Raw genomic sequence first — 19,663 nt, 5'->3', positions numbered from 1 at the left:
GAATATTCTTAAATTAAAATCCGAATTTTAATAAAATATCAGATTGAAATCAGAATTTTGTGCTTTTTTGAGTTGCCCCAACTTTCTTCCGTATAAATGCCTCTTTGTTTCTGTCGAAGAAATAAAAACATTTCAAATAATTTTTATTTATTTACTTGTTGAGTTTAATGTTGTGTTCTAAAGCAGGGGTAATCTAACTTTACAGTTTCAGAAGCTATTTTACCCTCATTAGTACTAAATTGAATATATCTTGAGACTCAAACTTTATACATGGAAAAAATGAAGACACAATAATGATTTGTCTTGTCCTTTTGATCCTTCTTTTTTCAGAATTTGTTCGCATTTATCGACACTGCATCGATAAATATTTAATTAACTAAATTTGTTAATTAAATATTTTGACTCTGGAATAACAAAAGGTCAAAAAGTCTTAATTACAAATATGTGTAAAAATGTTAAAGTCTGTTAACCCAATCCTGTTTTTTTTTTTTTTTTTTTCAAAATTCTTGCTTAAATAAAAAAAAAAATACTTGTATGACTTTATTTTAAATATGACCTAAATGATGACCTGTGAAATCATGTATTTATTCAAATGATCCATCCATCCATCATCTTCTGCTTAATCTATAGCTGGGTCTCAGAGGCAGCAGTCAAAAAAATGTTTAGGTTGAAATTTTTGTCAATACTTATGTTAATTGCTTATTATAATGAAATAACAATTTCTCAGACATCGAGAAATAAAAGGTGTGTGCCTTTTCTGTTCCTCCAAGACAGCAGTTCAAGTAACTCAAGATACTGGTGGACCGATGATAAATCTGCATCCTGATCCTCAGTTATAAGCGTGAGACCTGGTTCATGACTAAATGAAGGAACTCTTGGATGCAAAGAACTTAAATGGACTAACTCCTTAAAGTGGGTAGGCAGCAAAATCTATTATCCAAGGAGAGCTTTAAGTAGAGTCACCACTCTTTTGCTTTCCAAGGAGTCAGTGGAGATTTGAGCTTTTGATCAAGACTCTGTTTGCCAGGTTTCTGGCCTCTGAACGTCCCTTGGAAAAAAAAAAGAGAGAGTTTTGTGGAGCAGAAAGATGTCTGCGAATCTCCAGAGGAGATGTCTGCAAATGAGCTTCTTTTCAGATGAAAAGCTAACGGATGTATGATTCCAAAAATAAAATGATGTAAACTTCTTCCTGGGTTTTTTGACCAAGAGCAAAACTCAGAGTCTGGCAGCAAAAATGTAAAAATAGAAGTAAGTGAAGCTTGTTTCTGATTTTATCAATACAAATATGCAAAAGGCTTTGTCATCAACTGAGAAGGTCCCATTGAAAAGTATCATCTCTTCTTCCAGGCAGTCCTGGTTTTGAATATCCATGCTAGTTTCAGATTATCTTTGTTTTCTTGTTTTTAAATCCTGAGGCAAGATATCTTTTGACCTGATGGTCCAAGTGTCATTGTGTAAATACAGTCCATTCGCCCACATACCTCTAATCTCGCCCTACCCCAGTCCTGACCAATACCCAAACTGCGCAGGACTTCCTGTTTGACCTCGTAACCCCCGTCCAGCATGACGCAGCTTAACCTGAGCCTCCTTTCCTTCAGTCACCACAGAGGATCATATGACTCGGCTGTGATTAAAGAGGAAAAATAGCTCTCTACGACTGGCATAGTCAGCCCTCCTCGGCCTACCTGCACGTTTTCAAAATGTTATTTTAACACAACCTTAACCATGTTTATGTGACTTGAGTTAAATTCGGCCAGTTTGTGCACTTTAGGGGGAATTTTCTCTTTTTCTAATACAGATTTTCCAAGTCTTTTTGTAAATAAATATAGCAATTAGCATCTGTTTATGATTTTTTTTGTGCCATTGAGTTTCAGTGAAAAATGCACTTTTTATTGCAATTTAATTTCAATTTGTTTTTCTTTTTACTTTTCCATACATTTTACATATTGCAATCTCATTACAGTCTATTATTTAATTGATTTTCACTCTGTGAAGAAACTTTAATACACTGTAAATCAACCACTTTGCATACATGGGAATACATTTTTGTTATTTTTGTTTTTAATTTCAACATCTCACAAATAATAATAAAAAAATAATCCTACGATCATATGACAATTTTTTTTTTCTTTTTTTAACGTGTGACTGAAGTAAATTTTGGCATTTGTAAAAATAAATGAGGAAAAAAAATGTATTGACAATTAACAGCTATTTCTGTGACAAAGGGACACAGGTGGAAAAAAACATATTTGAACGCTTGGAAGTTAAAATGACGCTAGAAAAGAAAGGAGAAAGAAAACTCAGGGAGAAATATTTACATGTTCAAAAGTTAAGTATTTTTAAAAGATTAAGCAGTAAATGCAATGGAAAAAGTATTTAAAATGATCAGATCTAAGTTTTCTGATAGTTCTATCAGATCTAAGGACTAGTGACACTAATAGAAATATTATTTACAGTGCAGACATCTGTGACGTGCCAGACAAGAAGTCGGCCTGAGCTTGACACAGTTCTGAAAAATGTGGTTTCAGTGTTTACACATGAACCATGCCACATCGTCCTAATATTAGCAGAAACAAACACTCGATTGCGTGCAGGTTGACAATGATTACAAGCTTTTATTGTCTTTTTGTTTCAGGGAATTCATTCCATATAGGTGTGTTTTTAAGTGTGGTGATGAATGAGTCACAATTCTTTTCAGAGCCACATTGTCATTTAAAGCACATCTTTCCTCCTCTGACCGCGGCTGACAGCAAGGCAGCCAACATCCAGTCGGAGACGAAAAAATATGACAATGTGGAATATGAAATGTGAAGCATGAGGCAACTTGGACATTTCAAACGACGACGGCGTGGAGACCTACTGACTTCTCTGCCTTTTCGGGTTTTTTTTTAGAAGGCTTACTTTCTTCTTCTTCTTCTTTTTTTTTTGAAAAAAGTATCCTGTGAAGAATGGAAGTAGGACACAGATGAATGGAAGGCAGGAAAGCATGGATAATATAGGTCATACCTGTTTGCTAAACATCAGGAAGTCTGTGCGCTAATATTAGCTTAAGGTTGGTCAGGAGACGCTCTCTTCTGACTCATCATTCAGCAAGTGTTTGGACAGCTTTAATGAGCATAAATGTAGTTTTATTTGACAGTTTTTATTAATTGCAGGGTTGGAGGAGACTGGTTGAGAGTCGGGGTGGGGACAGACACAAACAGGACAAGTTCCTGTGCATTGCCAAAAATCCCTTTATGAAATATGGAAGTGAGTCAGGTTTGGTGTTAAATGTGAACGAACAAGGAAAATCCTCTTCAAGCGAAGACCTCTTGTAATGTACAACTTTATTTTTTTACCTGAAACTGAGACAGATCTTTCCAAACACAAGCATCTCTCCTCCCAGCATACTTCATAGGAATTAGGTCAAGGCCCACGGGTTGTTATCTTTTTCTGAGGTCTGGCCTTGATGCAATGGGGAAGAGGGATGGGGGGGGGAGGATGTAGAACGATGAGATAACAGGGATGGAATCAGTCCCGGTTTTCACAGATGAAATATTGACGCTTTGTAATATTATATACTTCTTCGGCACACATAAGCTGCGAGGCTAAAAACGCCTAATCATGCCTGGCGGATTTGTTGAGCCAGATATGGAAGGGTGAAAGGCAAATAAGAGTGACTCAGTCTTTCTCATGACACAAAATACAGGTTACAGGAGAGCACAATGACTACAAAAAAAGCTTCTGGCTCATGGAATTAACGCCGCCGACAAGAAAGCGGCTATTTTAAGCCTGGGTAAATAAAGTCACACCGTACAAAGTGTTTGACCTGTGTTCGACAAACAACCCGTGTAATTACATGGCTGCGTGGCTCTGCAGGTGGAATGTGCTCGCCACAGTGAAGCTCTCGCCGCCCGCAACGGCCGTGAGCTCACCATCGATGCGGCGAGAGGCGTGGCAGAGCCCCGGGCCTGCAGCCAACCTGCGGTTGTCGTGGCAACAGAGCATATACACACACACACACCCACTTTAGCCGCACGCCCTCATTAAGAGTGCCACCGCTGGGAAATTAAAGTGGCAGCTACAAAGCAACAGGGTCCTGTCGGCCAATCATAGCTGGAGCGTCGGTGACTTTACTCTGCGAGCTTGTTGTGCTCGGCGCAGGTCAGCGTGAAGGTGTGCGGCCTCCTGCGTCGTCTAATTCTGGTGACGCGCTGTCAGCCGGCGTTGCAGGACTATTCACCACTGTTGTCTGGCATTGGGTACCGAGCGCATGGAGGGCAATTACTGGCCCATCAAATAATTTTACAGCTCTGTTCTGTCCGTTCAAAGGTGTTGACAGTGTTTGTGTTTTCTCATTGCCACTTTGCTTTCAGAGCAGTCAGACCTTTTAAAGCGGTGTTGATCGATCTCTCACCCAGCTCTCTGAAGTCGTTTTGAACTTCTAACACTGGTAAGTAGGTAAGTATGTTGTATGGAGTGTGCAGGGGACAAGAGGAGGGCTGAAGGGGAGCTGTGCAGATTAATAAAACATTAGCAGGGGATAAACAGTGTATACAATGAATCACAGTCCTGATACAGGACCAGAGGAATGAATCATCAAGTTGTCAGCTAATACCTCTTTGGAGGTTGATTTGTCAAAATATTATTTTCTGCCTGTCGGAATTTGTCAACGTTATTCTTTTGTATATATTCATCAAAATAAATAGTTCTGTCCAAACTATTTGCACCCACATAGGGGATTCTCTGACAGAGTAACTCCATTTAACTTAAGCTAACTTTAGCCTGATCTCTTTAGATCACAACTAGCATCGTGTTTGAGAGCTGAACACTGGCAATTTTTAATAATCGCTCTCTTTCACTATATCATTTTATGAGAATGGAACATTTTAAAGTAATGTCGCCTGGGAAGTAAAACATATTCTGGTAAAAATGGTAAGATGCTGGATTGAAAATGAGTGCAAAAGTAGCCAAAATACAAACCCATATAGACAATCAGGAAGTATGAAGTATGCTTCCTGAAAGACTGGAAGAATCTGTGGCTGCCAAGTAGTTTTAAAGGGAAAAAAAAAGATCAATTTATGTGCTGTAATTCCTCTGGGATCAAATGAGAATTAGAATATTCTACGCCGAATTAAACACAATTAGCGTTGAAAGCAAAAGAAATGTGCAAGAGCAACGTGGAGGCAAAAAGTGAACCATTTTATTACAGTAAAATGTTTCATACAAACAATGCATACACACTAGGTTCATATTGCTTCAGACATAAGTTTCTTTTCCGTTTTATTTACAGTTAAACAATTCTGTAACAAAATGTAAGTACAACATTTATGAAAATATAAATCTCTAAACAGGTACATCAGTCCTGACAATAAAAAGAATACCATAGAAACATTCATTACCAGTATGTCAACTATAAGTTGCAAACATGTAAGTATTTAAAAGTCATTCAAGTTACATAACATAATACATAATAGTACCATTTACTGGCTTCCATGTGGACACATTCAAATATACTCTTAAACTGGCATTCCGATATATTTTTTTGTAGGAGGACTCTTTTAGACTTTTTAGCAAAGATAGCACATTTTCTCTTAACATAACCACAGTCGAACACTTCAACAGTTTGGTAACAATATAATTACAGTACAAGCCTTATAAAACAAGTGAGACAGTCATGAAATAAAAATAACCAATAAATAAAACTTTGGCAAGTACATAACTGAATCTCTTTCTGTTTTTATTTTTAACTCTTGAGTTAGCAGGAAATGTTAAAGCTCGGTGCTTCTACCCCGTTTGAAATTTTCCCAAGGGCCATTCAAAACTGGTAAACTTATATTAGGATGATATAGCCCTTACAAAGTGGTTGAAATTGTGTTGTTTCTTTTACATTTTAAATAAGGAATATTTGATTAATCAGAGATCAAAATAAAATTTCATTTAAGGATATGCGATCTCCTCAGAAATCCCCAAACGGTGTAGATTGTCTGCAGATTTTTATTTCAGCCTTTATCAGGTCTACTGACCGACCAGAACGTCCGAATGTATACACTACATGCTCCGTACATGTGCTATTGTTTGACATACCTTTGAGCATATAAACAGCAGCGTGTATAAGACACATTTTTTATTCATGTTTCTTTTCATAACAAAGCGTGCACTTTGTGTTTTACTGGCTCTTAAGTACGGTGCTGGACGCGGTTATAGTAGGCATGGGCCGGTGTGAGACTCTGATGGTACAATCAACCTGGGCAGAAATACTTAATCATGGGTTTAAAACTAATGTTTAAAAACAAACTCATAAAAATGTCTGATCAAATCTGACTTTTAATTTAAAAGCATACCTTCAGTATGAACATTTTATATTAATCTTTCAATATATCAAGTATTTTGATGGACACATACTCTAAAGAACAGTGTCTTTAGGGTAATTAGGTCATTAAAGGAATTTACAACCAATAGAAATATTCATTTTTTGTTCATATTTATATATTTCAGTTTTGAATACCGTTTTAAATTCAAATTCAGTCTCAAGTATTCAACTGACATTTATCTTTGTGTCGTGTTAAACATTGGGGAGCTAAGCCAGTTTTGAAGTACTTGTAGGAAAAATATAAAAGGTAAAGAAGCTAAAATTACACAAAATATCATTGTTGCAATTAATATGTTTTATCTTTGGCTTTTTGTAAAGTAATGTTGCCAGCTTCACAGTATGTGATTTATTTCACTGATGTACATGGTAATTCCTAATGTTTATTAGAGTGGTGGGCGCCACATTTTTAGCAAGAGTAGAAGTGTTAAGGTTTCCTTTTCTTAGTCACTAGGTGGTCAAACACAAGAGAAAACACTGCATGATAAAAATGTTCACTTCCCAAATCAAAGGTTTTCCAAAATCATAATGTATTCATTGGAAAATATATTTATGATATAAATATGATATCTTAATTGCTCATTTTTAACACTGAAAGCATGAAATAAAATTAAAATATGCTTTTCTTGAATGAAAATGGCACCTTATTAGCAACTCAGGTAAATAATGAAGGGGGTATAACTTCTGCTAAATAGATCATCCATGCAGCAAACATGAATGAGCTCCATAGAAGTCAGCTGGCTGAAAACAGGTTTTACCTTAAATGTGACACGATGAAAGTCTCAGATTCCTATATTTCAATTGTTTCATAACAACTGGGGAAAAAAAAACCCAACCTGAGGGAGGACAACACAACACAACACAGTTCATGCCACAGGTCAAGCAGACAGCTTAAACAGGGAGTAAACAGCCAGACTATTAAGCCGACCACAGATGTTTTTTGTGAATATAAAGTTTACCAAATAAGATACGGCTTTTTTTTTGTACATTTTTTATTTTTGGTACCCTGTATTAATGCATTTACATAACTGTAGTGTAGGTGAAACACTGAAGTAGACCTCCACTATTGCTGCATGACTTGCTAATTTACAGTAGACTACTCTGATCAAAGTTTTTGGGAAGAACATGTTGATGCATACCTGTGAACACCAGTACTTGTCTGAACCAGAATAGAAATTGCAACTGAATGGTGCAAAAAATAAATAATACAAATAAATAAATAAAGTAAGTGCTACAGCTTTTAAATAATCTCCAGAGGGCATCAGTTTATCAGGTGTTCAAGGTTCTGCTTGCAGGCAACATTTCTCCTGACTTTCTCTAACTCACTAGGGACATTTTCACATACATTTTCACCTTATGAACTTTGAAAAACAAGACTGGTGATGCTGTGCCCTTTGTGCCAGTTGTCTTGTATTGTTGCATGGTGCCAATTGTATTGATGTTTGAGTTTGGCATCGCTAAAGTTATTATTAGGTAACATTGTGTTGCATTCTTCTCTGTCTTGTGCTATTTTTTTTTTTACATTTTACACATTTCTCAATTTCAAATACAGAACTATAACTGTTGTGAGCTACGATATTGGACATAATTGAAAAGGAAAGGTTTTTAAAACAACGGTTTTTAAAATGAGAGACCGGCCCATGCCTAGACACAACATAAAAACTGGAATCTATTTCAGAACAAAATGACATATTCTGCTATTATGTTATATTTTAGATGTTTTATACAAGAACCATGAAGCCTGTGCCACTTTTTGTAAAGCTGTGAAGATTTTTTTTTTTGAACTAGGAATTATAAGTCTAGGTAATTCGTTAAAAATGTACTAATCTGTGCTCAGATGTTCACAAACACATTTTCTTTTTTTTGCTAGGACTAAAACTTCCCCCCCCCCACATTTTCAAAATTATATTACAACAGAGACTTAATCTTAAAAAGCTTGTTTTGATGTCTCCATCTTCCATTCTTTAGGTATTCTTCTGTAATACTGTAATCTATATACATCTGTAAACTGAGCCAATAATTGCTTTAAAAGAAAAATCTAAATAATTTTTTGTAATTCATATATTTCTGCTGAATAAATATAACTCTATCTCACAAACCACTCCTAAAGTGCATCCACCTATTGACTAAACCTCTAAATATGCTCACTTGGCCAAGTTTTTAATGTAAAACTCATTCTGTCCTTTTATAATGGACAAACAGACTCCACAGAACCTAAAGCAAGTACACAGGTTAAGGCGTTAATGTGCGTGGTGCTATGCTACACTGTATGCTCAATAGTGGTGTTCCCCATAAAGACGACCTGCACGCAAACTGATGGAACAGCAGGTAAACCTATATTAAAATCTATGTAAACAGTTCCAAAAACTATAAAGCAATCAATCCTCAGAGTTGCGTCGCTGTTCTCTCCTGATGTTGACTGGGTTTCAGTAGAATCGGCATCAGATGCAATTCATATACAACAGTGTGTGTACTATGTTTACAAAGTCCCTGCACTTTCGTTAATTTTGTGATCTGCACGTGATGAGCTATTTTTTTATTTTCAGGCACTCACTTTGATTGCATTAAGCACAACGTAACATTTTTAAGGAGTTGCACAAATTGCAGCAGCCAAAATGAGATATGTTCTGTACATTTGTTCATCCTTTTTGTACAGTACCACCTGATATTAATACAAACATGGATGTACTCTTTTAGGAACAACATCATGGCTTAATGTTTATGAAGAAAAGAAAATGACAAAGGCGGCTAACAAACTGTGGATACAAAAGATCACTGGGTTGGATTGGATAATGCTTAAACGAGACATTTTGATACGAATTTTGTTCTTCAAATGCAAAAGGACACATAATGGTAAACTAATACAGAATATATATATTTTTGTTTTGTAAAACAGAACATTTTTTCTAACAGTCTTCATGTTTAAAACTAACAGAAAGTGTATCATATGTTGGAAGTAAGTAATACATCATTTGAGTGCAGCGTTAAAATTGTCAACCCAATAACTACCCACAGGGCTGACATCTGCAGCTGAATCACGTGGCTGTAAACAAGAATCAACTGCAACCCCAGAGATTCCTACCTCTTTCCCCCTGTCTCCTGCCTCAACTCCCCCCAAACTCTCACTGCAGCAGTTCAGTCTTCTTTGTAGGTGTTGTCGACTCACCTTCTCCTGAGTCCGACACGTTAATGGGACTGTCCCTTGAGAAGACTTCCGTCGATTCCCTCCAGATGCAGTCGGCAACAGACTTGAACGAATGGTTGCCACATTTGGGGCGCACCTTCTGTGAAGCGTTGTTGACAATCTGTCGGCTGTTGGAGGTGGCTATCTTTATCTTAAGGGCAGCATCCACGCGGTCCACAACCGTGTATGTGCCAATGCTACCGTCCTCGAAGCCGATGATGATGTTTAGTGCACGTTGGGACAGGGACAGGAAGGTGGGAGTTTTGTAAAGTGAGCATGTGCCGATGCTCTTGCCGTCGGCAAGACGCATTACGATCAAATTGGACACCACACCGGCCTCGTCATCCTCATCACAGTTGCGGAAACAAACATACACAAGGTAGCGGCCGTCTCTTGATAATTTCTGACGCCAGATAATACCGGCTGCATGGACAAGCCGTAGCTTTCCGCTGTGAAGATCCAGGACGTTAATGTTCTCATCACCTTTGGAGACTATTCCTAACTTTCCATTGGGTGAGATTTGAAAATCTTCGAGATTTTTAAGGAAGTTGGCTGGCAACTGGACTCTCCTGCAGACTGACTCGTCTGCCACACTCCAGATGAAGACTGTTTCTGTGGACGTGATAAAGACCGCACAATCTGGACAGTCTGGAATGAGCTTGAAGTTGACAATGGTAATGCCATCATCGCAGACAAATTTCTTTGATACACTGCCTGACCACAGACTCACAGCAAGCAGTTTGTTCTTGGAAGTGCCCACCAGGAAAGTGTTTGCTGTAGTGATAAGCGCATTCTGGAGGCTGACCAAAATGTTGCAGACTTTGTGCCCAGTAGCCAGTCTCCAGACTCTTGAGGCATTCTGCTCACAGAGAGAAACCACGAACTGGTCATTGTGGGTGATCAGAAGCTGTGAGATTCTCTGTCCGTTTATGCGGAAGATGTTTTCTCCGGTGTTGGTTTGCCAGATATACTGACTGGACTTGTCGTCCGAAGTCACCATGAGATCCCCTGAGGAGGTGAGGACACAGTTCTCCACCATGCCCTCGTGTTTGAAGACCGTCTCAATAAACCCGGTGCTAAAGTTCCACTTGTGGACTGCCTCTGAGCCGTCCATGGTGAATACATAGTCCTCTCGCCCTGTCAGCTGTAACGTCTGGATCTTCTTGCCTGTTTTATCGATGTTAGACATGGCTGTGATTATATCAATGTCCCAGACAGACAAAACACCGCTGCTGGCTACAGAAAGAAGTAGGTTGTGGTGGGCTGATTTTATGAGTTTCACAATAGCTCCTGAGATCTCAATCAGGCTGGCCATGCACTGCCCACTGTCTCTCCTCCAGACAAAAATGGATGAAGTATTCTCCATTGAGGCAACAATGCTTTGCCCATTTTTGGAGAGAACAGCAGCAACAAATCGCTCACTACGTTTAGCTTTGAATTTCTCCAGCATTTTCCATACTTTTGTATCCAGAACCTCAATACTACTGGCCTTGCAAATGAGAATGGAACGCTGATCTTCAGATAATTCAATACCCACAACTTCGCTTTCATCCCCCCTGCAGTCGTAATCCTCCATTAGCTTCGGGTTGGTTATCTCTTTGGTGTTCCACACTGACAGACTTCCCTCATTGTCAATCATTACCATTTGGTTAAGAGTGTCCAGTACTAGGATAGACTTGACAAACCCCCCAGAGAACTCTGACGTCACAGTGGACAACTTTTCTCCATTTCCTAGATGAAAGACTGATGTTGTGTTCAGGTACTGGCCACAAAAGGCATACATGCCATCTGGCGAACATTGGACACAGGTTACTTCATACCAGCAATGGAACTGGTAGAGGGGCCAGCCGTAAACAAGGTCAATAACACTGACATCCTTACTAGCCTCAAGCCACGCAAGTGCATGGTGGGTAGAAAGGGTAAAACCGTTTATGAAAGCAACTCCTCCAGCAACACCACTGTGCTTTGACCCCTTAATTTCAACCTCTGATAAAAGGCAGGATTTGTGATTATCATAGATGAGCAGAGTATTTTTGGTTGTGGCAACCACCAGGTACTTCTCATCGGTGGTTAGCCTGATTCCCAGCACGACAGATCTGGCTGTGTCAATCTGCCGAAGGAGCTGCCTGCTTTCTACATCCCAGGTGCTGATAGATCCATCTTCCAGTGCTACAAGGACTATGTTTGGGGCAAGAGTGGGTAAAATCTCCACGATCTGTATGTAGCTGGAGCAAAGAGGAAGTCTCTCTGGACTGTAGGTTACGTCCATAGAGGAGTGGAGAGGCACAATAGAGCAGTACTTGGGACCATCTTTGTCACACTCCAGGAGAAGGTGTCTGAGCTTAGGCAGGGAGGTGACAACTGGCAGAAGCCTTTGCTGCAATTCTGCAGACAGTGATGCAGGGTTCTTTAGTACTTTCACCTTAATGCTACGGAGAGTGGTGGCCAGAAATTTTAGCTCCTTTTCTTGGCTGCAGGTGTAAGCAAGATCAATATCTGTTATAGCCTTATCAAACTGACCAATCTTGATCATTGTGTAAAGCCAGCTGAAGTTCATAATGACACCAAACATGAGATCGTCTGTCCGGCCACTCCTGGTCAGGTGGTACACCAGCTCTGTCATCTTTCTGTGATTGACGAAGAAGATGTCAGGCTCCAGCAGGTTGCACTGGAACACCCAAGGCTGTTCAGGAGTCTGTCTGTCGTATGAGTATTTATCAGAGGACGTTTTTTCATGTGACTGTTGATGATGAGGGTTCTTGTGGTGTGAAATATTCAGGGAAGTGAAATGGTTATTGTCATAGGTAAAGATCTTCTTCCTGCCTCCTGACCATGCTCCTAGGAAGTACTCAGCCAGGAGGCTGTGCATTTGATGTACATCCTCCTCATTGCTGAGGTAGAGCTTCTGGGCGATGAGATGTAGGTGCCTGTTGGCCCAGACCATCAGTGTGACATTTCGCACTTGCCGCTCAACCAGATAGCCTTCCAGCTCTTCTTTGAGTTTAGCAACTAGGTCGTAGGAAATCCTTAGTGGATTTTTAAGGTAACTTGGTACTATGACGTCTCCAAGAACAATGTTATCAAGAGATAGGATGTCTTCTAATTCAACCTCCGTTAGCCCTGCCTTTGCCATGGTGACATATCCTAATGCCCTGAAGACAAATCGTTGGCCCAGCTTGTTCTCTACAGAGTAGAAGAGCTGCTCAATGCTTTCGTGTACTGTTGAGCACAGAGACTTATCATCGACATCTTTGTGAGACCTCCAATGAACTACTTCTCTGTAGATGAGGTTGACAAACATGGGCAAAGTACACTTGGCAAGTGCCTCATTGACATAGATCTGTTGGCCTGACGTTACCTTCCTCTTCACCCCGAGCAGCTGCTGCTTTAACATTTGGCTGCAGACCTTCCGGTCTCGCTGGATTAACTCCACATAGTACCTCTCATCATGAATGAGATGACGCAGCTTCTGCAGGATACCATGTTTGTTGGGCAGTGTTGATACAACTATGCGGACGGTGCGCGGCAGGTGTACGGGAAGCCACCACAGCTTACGGGCCTCGTCAGCGTCAGAGAGTTGCTCCATGGCGTCCAGGACAATGACCAGGGGCCTGTGGAAGGATGACTCCCCAAGGAGGTTGATTAGAAGCTCCCTCATCTCCTGAATCTTGTTAGGCAAGAAGTGAATCAGGCAGCGGTAGTTTATTGCAATCTGCTCACAGATGCTCTGGAGAAGGGTTCGTAGGTCGGTGGAGAGCTGGCTGGAGCCAATAAATCGGACGATGACCACTGGATCTGTTTCTGGACCCATCTCTTTTTGAAGCCATGTGTAGGCCTGGGAAAATAAGGAATAGTGCAAACAGTCAAAATGGTTTCATAAAATAAATCTACATGCAAGGGTTAAAACCAAATTGGCTGAAAGCTGAACCTTTTCTGACATTTTAGAATTTCTGTTAATCAAAACTGAAACCAAAACTGAAAAATGAGTTTGATTAAATACTTTTCTAACAGAAGTTTTTACCACAGCAAAAAAAGGAGACATTCAATATTCTAATTCAGATAACTTTGTTTACCTTAACCTTATTATTTTCTTATATTCTGCACATTGTGGTATTATAATTTCTTTTTTATTGATGGGAGGTTTCTGTGGAGAAGGACTGCTCTAATATTGAGTCTACCAAAATTTCATAATTTCATTCATAAAATCATTAAATGGCCCAGTTGAGAGTTTCAGCAAGTATTTTAATGCTATCTGACATTTTTAGGGCAACCCAGATGACTCTGCTTTCCATTTTAAGCTTTGTGTTTGACGGAGGCAGAAAAAACCCCCAGGAATATATATTCTGTTTGGAGATAATTTACAGTTTAAATATGATGTAGAAGAGTTCCTACCCTTACAATAAAAATATTTTTTTTCCTCTGAAAAATAAAAATGCAGTTCCGTCCACATATATGGATTTCAAAAAATGTACTGTATTTTATTCTGCCTGAGTACAACAAAGGGTAGTGATGGTACTACTTGTGAGCTGTCAGTTAGCTGTGTATAAAGGCTGAACACTTTCCCTGGTGGAATAGAAAAATATGTTATCTGGTTAGAACATTTCCTGGTACTATAAAGCACCAGAGTACTTCGTGTCACTCTAGTAGTCTCAATAGTAGAGTGTTTTTAAGGCAACAATCTTTTTGAGACAGGAACAAGCCAAAAAATGTATCCTATCAATCTATAAATAAACAGGGTCACTATCGCAGGTTCATTTTCCCACTTTATTCACAAAAAGGAAAACGGAAGAGAAAAATGGATGTACTTTTGCTTTAATGATAAAGGTCCAGCAAATAACCAAATATTTGCCAGTAAAAATCCTATGATATTTTTACTGGCAAAAATATCATAGGATTTTTTCTACATTGGGAGAAAAAATTCTACATTGGGAAAATTAGTGATTTTCATGCAAATAGAAAATAGCTGGATGTTGTTCTAACAGCAGTTTAATGCACAGCTCAGATGACTTGGAAGAATTTAGCTGCCCTCTTATTTTACACCACACTGCAGGCTTAGATGAAGCAAATCAAGTGTAAATTACCTCCATTGGGATTATAGTGGAAGCTCAGTGACCTCAGAGCACTTTTCTCTCTTAAGTATGTTGTGCACAACATTCAAATATTACTCTGTCTACATATAGCTGGCATCAAAAATCAGGATAGAAAAAATTATTCCCATCCACTTACACTAAAGCAATAATGCTGATGTGAAGTGATATTTGTCTAACTTAATTAAATGTATCTGTTATCTGTATCCTAACAGATATTTTGAACATTTTGTTGCCTTGCAAACATAAATTTTATGCACTTTATTGGGATTTATGTGATAAACCAAAACAAAGTGGTGGATACTTATAAAATGGAAGAAAAGTGATACAAAGTTTTAACTTAAAACAAAATAAATAGAAATGTAACACACATTTGTTTTAGTTCCCAACCACTCAGATACCTCTAAATTAGCGGTTCTCAACGAGGGCGTTACCGCCCACCTGGGGGCGTTTAGAGGACGGCAGGGGGCGCTGCCGGACATTTTTACAAAAGGGGGGCGCTGGGATGCCTTTGGGGGGCGTTTGGTCGAAGGTAAACTTTACATCTTAAATGCACAACAATACCAGTTTAGACTTTGAGCAACTTGGTAAAACTGTATTGTGTAACATTAAAACATGCTTGGCTGCATCTGCATTGATGGCAGCTCTCCTTCTATTCAGTGTTGGTTAGCTTCTGTTAGCTTCTTAGAGCAGCACGGTTCTCCTGCTACTGGTAGCTAAAATCACGATACCCTCACTGTGTATCCCTCTGAAAAATGAACCCATTTAAATAAAGAAATAAAGAAATCACGACCCTCCACGATAGAGAGCGTTCATTTTATAGTGTTAACACTGGTGCTGCAAGTGGTCCGGTATGAAACGGGGGCTATAGAACAACACAGCACTTTTAAATTTCAATAATCAGAATGCAGAAATTGTTTCCGTTGTTTTAAAAGGTTTATATCAGTCTGCCTTTTCCCCATTGATACGCTTCCCGGCTGCCCTGCACCTTAGGGGCTTAAAAAAAAGAAGACGCGCACATTGCGCAAAACTCTGAAACAGGAGAAGCGGGACATAAAACAGAGCGACGAACTAGATGTGAATTATGCCGTAAAAACAGAGAATCCAACGCTGAACAGTGAAAAATCAACACATGATGTGAAACACATGACGATTAGGAGGCGCAGCAGGTGATGAGTGAAAATTACTGAAGGTCAATAAACGATAAAATAAATGTAGCAACAGGAAAGAAACTAAAGTGGACATAGCAATAAACCAAGAGAAGATAATACTAACTAGAAAATTTCTGAAGGAATATAAACAGGGCCTGCCAAAGTGTGCCCATTGGTTGGAAACCCAGCATTCTGAAAGTAAGCTGCAATGTACTCAAATAGCATGTGGAGAATCACAAGCAAGTTGAGTAACATGGACTTATACCATTCTGCATGTTAAAATGAGTGTACAATTTAAAATGAGCCAAATTGCTAACATTAGCCTAAATGCTGTCAATAGTATGTGGGGCATCACTAGCATATTGTCTTACATTTACTTCCACCATTCAGTATACTAAGCGTGACTAATAAATAAGAAAAATATTCAAAAGCTATTTTTAGGGAAAAGGCTAATGTTAAGAGGGAAGCAGTGAAATGCTAATGTTTGTACTAATGTTAATGCATTATACAATATTAACCAAAAAGAGAGATGTAACTTCTATCATGAATATTGACTGGCCAAAAACCCTATAAAGTCCTTCCATCGACTTGGAGAATCCAAGATCATTGGAAGTCAAGCAGGAAACAACTCCATCTGCTGACTTCAAGATCACCCCCTTAGTGGAAGAGACAAACCAACATGTCAGTTGGTTTGCTCAGGGTGACTGTAGTTGTCTGTTGCAGCATTTTGCATGTAGGACATAAAGCTCAACTGACAGAGCAACATTTCGGATACTTATTTATAATAAGAATAGAGAACTTTGTATTCATTTTCCTCCACATCACCGTAATGGGTAACTTTCTGTCCCACTGAAATGCGCCAAGATACTTTTACATGCACGTGTCTTTATTTTATTTTACTCTAAAGTTTAAAACTGTATATTTAATCCCTTTCTTTAGTTAACGCTCAGAGAATGCGGTTGCCAAATGTTGACCTTAACCATGTTATTTGTCTCTTTAACCTGAAAAGGTGCATAAAGCTAATGTGTGACCCTGGAGGAATAGACTGAGGACATCTGTAGGGTGATAGTTATGTGGCTGGACAGGCAGATGGCAGCCACGCAAGCAAAGGGTGAAAGATGAGAATGAAAATAAAAATATCAGTAATAATACAAAATACGACGCTGCCAACGCTGGCACATGGACAAAAAGTAAAAGCGGGGTTGGAAAAAGAAAAAAAAGCGTATCGACTTGTGCACACTTGCTTTGGCTTCACGGGAAACGAACGACACACGCATGCACAGCGATGGAGTGCCTCTTGGCAGATGCACAGATGGTCAAGCGAGCAAGCGCTTGCGAGAAGATGAACAGTTGCACGCCCCCTCATGCTCTGTTGTACAAAGATGGACACATGCTGAGATCAGACAGACAGACGGAAGCGAGCGTGAACAAACTGAGATAACCGAGGAGTAAAAAGTGACAGGGAGGAGGACATCCTTTTGTTCACGCCTCACCTGCTTGGCCACTTCGGAGAGCAGCAGCGTCTTCCCGGTGCAGGGCCCTCCGTACACCACCAGGGGGCTCGTCCTGCTCCCTTTGGACGGCATGAGGTACTCCTGCACGTAATCCAGAGTCTCCGACTTGTACTTATAGAGGGTCGCGTAGGTCTTACACAGGGACAGGTGTTGCAAAATCTCATCGTACAGCGGGTCGGTCTCTGTGTCAAAGTTCTGCTGCACGGTGGCCTGGATGATGTCCACCATGTCCTCGTAGAACTGCTTGCAGAGACCTTCCACGTAGTGGCTCTCCACCTCCTGGGAGTAGCCCAGCTTCATGTCGCAGTGAGTGACCGAAGAGTAGACGCGGAGGTTGGAGGCGGCCACGATGGTAGGGATGAACTCGTCGCGCACCTTCAGGAGGCGCTCGTAGGCCTCCTGGTTGCGCATGACTCGGTCGGCGCTCACCACGATGTCCATGTAGCGGGCCATGTCAGGGAGCTTGGCGAAGCGGTCAAAGTTGGAGATCTTGCGTATGTAGCAGACGCATTTCCTGAGAAAGGCGGGCGTTTGTTTCCCGAGGGCAAAGTCCAATTCATCCTCCAAAGCTGCATTGACAAAAATGAGAGTTTAAGGTTTTTTTTTCTTTAGATGTGAAAAACACTTTGGTATAAGAACCATGACAAGAGACGAAACAATCAGTCAATAAGGGATTAGGATAGGACATTTTTCTCCTTATCTTCTTTTTTTTATTCACTGAAGCTCTTCTTTGAGTTCATTAAGGATAAAATAAAGGTTCAGAATATGTCCTGTAATTAATAGGGATTAGAACTGGTAGCACAATCTCTTCCTGTTTATGTGGTATAGTCCAAATGAAATAGGAATGAAAGAAAATTTAAAATGTGTATCTGGTGGAAAAAGCCTGCTTCTTCTCTAGCTATTACACTTAATACCGATCAGGATAAAAGTCTGACTGCCGCTTAAATTAGCTTTCCAGTCCGAGAACAACTGGACATATTTTCAACATATTTTACTTCAGACTCGGGTAAAATGTTGTAAGACAGGAAGCGGTGAGAAATCGACAAGCAAGTGACTATTTTTGCTGCTGCTTCAACTTGCAGAGACCAGTATATAACACAACTCATTTATGTATCAATCTTTCTGATGTTTCTATAGCGACTAATTTATTGTTATTGTGCATAAAGTCACTGCTTCCCTGTCAGCAGAAATAGGCTGATGTTTACCAATTCTCTCCAAAAAAAAAAATCTTTACAAAAAATTTTTATTTGGAGTAGAAAGATGTTCAGGAAGCGAGTGGTTTGTCTTTAGGTAAACATTCCATCTGACCAGCCTGACTCTTTAATCTTTTATCTGTTGCTCAGACTTAGAAATATTACTAACAAACATGTAAGACTCAGTTTGTGGCGCTTAAAAAGCAGATTAATGTGTTGTTGTTCTGGGTTTTATTAACGTTCCACTTTTATTGAAGTGCTTTCTAGGGGATGCAATGCATAATATTAGGTTGATTTTACACTAAAAATCAGCAGGTCTCTTAAGGTGGATCGACATTTTAACTGCATATTTGTGCTCAGTTGTCTACTTCAGTCAAGATTATTCATGTAAAGAAGATTTAAAAATATAAGTAACAGCAATCCTTTCTAAACAAACATTTTTTTTACCGTCTAGTAGCTATATTTAACTGAAATAAAATCCAGTTCCAAAGTTAAAATTATTCATGTGCTGCATAATAACAACACTGCTCTGATATAAAGCTTCTGACAGATTTAGGTCTTCTGCTCTTAATGAACAGAAGCTACAGGATAAAAAACAAGAACCTGGATAAAATGAAACACATCCGAGAGAGGAGACGCAGCATGAATAACAGTGTCTAGACGATAGCGAACAAGAAAATATGTTAAAGTTGCTTTAAAACATCTACCATTTGTTTCGATAACAAAAAAACTGTCTTTTAAAAGATTGTGACGAGATAAATCCAAGTCGTCCACCTGTCTGCTTGACCCCCTTCCCACAGTCCTGGTTAAAGCCTGTGCCCCATCCATACTCCCTCTTATCTCTGCCATTATTCACTCCTCTCTCTCCACTGGAACAGTTCCTGCTTCATTTAAAATTGCTGCCATAACCCCTATCTTAAAAAAACCTGGTGCTGATCACTATAATCTGAATAATTTCCGTCCTATCTCCAACTTGCCTTTCATCTCCAAAATTCTTGAGAAGATAGTAGCATCCCAACTTCACACTTATTTATCCAACAATAACCTGTATGAACTGTTTCAGTCTGGTTTTCGTCCCCTCCACAGTACAGAAACAGCTCTCATAAAAATCACCAATGACCTCCTTATGGCAGCTGACTCCGGCTTGCTGTCCATTCTCATCCTACTTGATTTGAGTGCAGCGTT

At 39.5% G+C, this 19,663-nt stretch overlaps 1 protein-coding gene across 5 annotated transcripts in view; it reads right to left on the bottom strand.

Moving 5' to 3' along the window:
- Nucleotides 1–5,160: 5,160 nt before the first annotated feature.
- Nucleotides 5,161–19,663, bottom strand: part of nwd2 (NACHT and WD repeat domain containing 2) — a 54,017-nt gene continuing 39,514 nt past the window's right edge. For all 5 annotated transcript variants that reach the window (XM_008435465.3, XM_017310539.2, XM_008435463.3 and 2 more), the window contains 2 exons: nucleotides 17,265–17,854; nucleotides 5,161–13,368 (listed from right to left, as the gene is read on the bottom strand). In XM_008435465.3, coding sequence (XP_008433687.1) covers nucleotides 9,472–13,368; nucleotides 17,265–17,854 — 4,487 coding nt within the window. In that variant the 3' untranslated portion in view covers nucleotides 5,161–9,471. The remainder of the gene's footprint in view (nucleotides 13,369–17,264; nucleotides 17,855–19,663) is intronic.

The sequence above is a fragment of the Poecilia reticulata genome, chromosome 18 (assembly GCF_904066995.2).
Source record: "Poecilia reticulata chromosome 18, P_reticulata-male-v2, whole genome shotgun sequence".
NCBI classification, from domain to species: Eukaryota; Metazoa; Chordata; class Actinopteri; order Cyprinodontiformes; family Poeciliidae; genus Poecilia; species Poecilia reticulata.
This window is presented reverse-complemented; position numbering and strand designations above follow the sequence as displayed.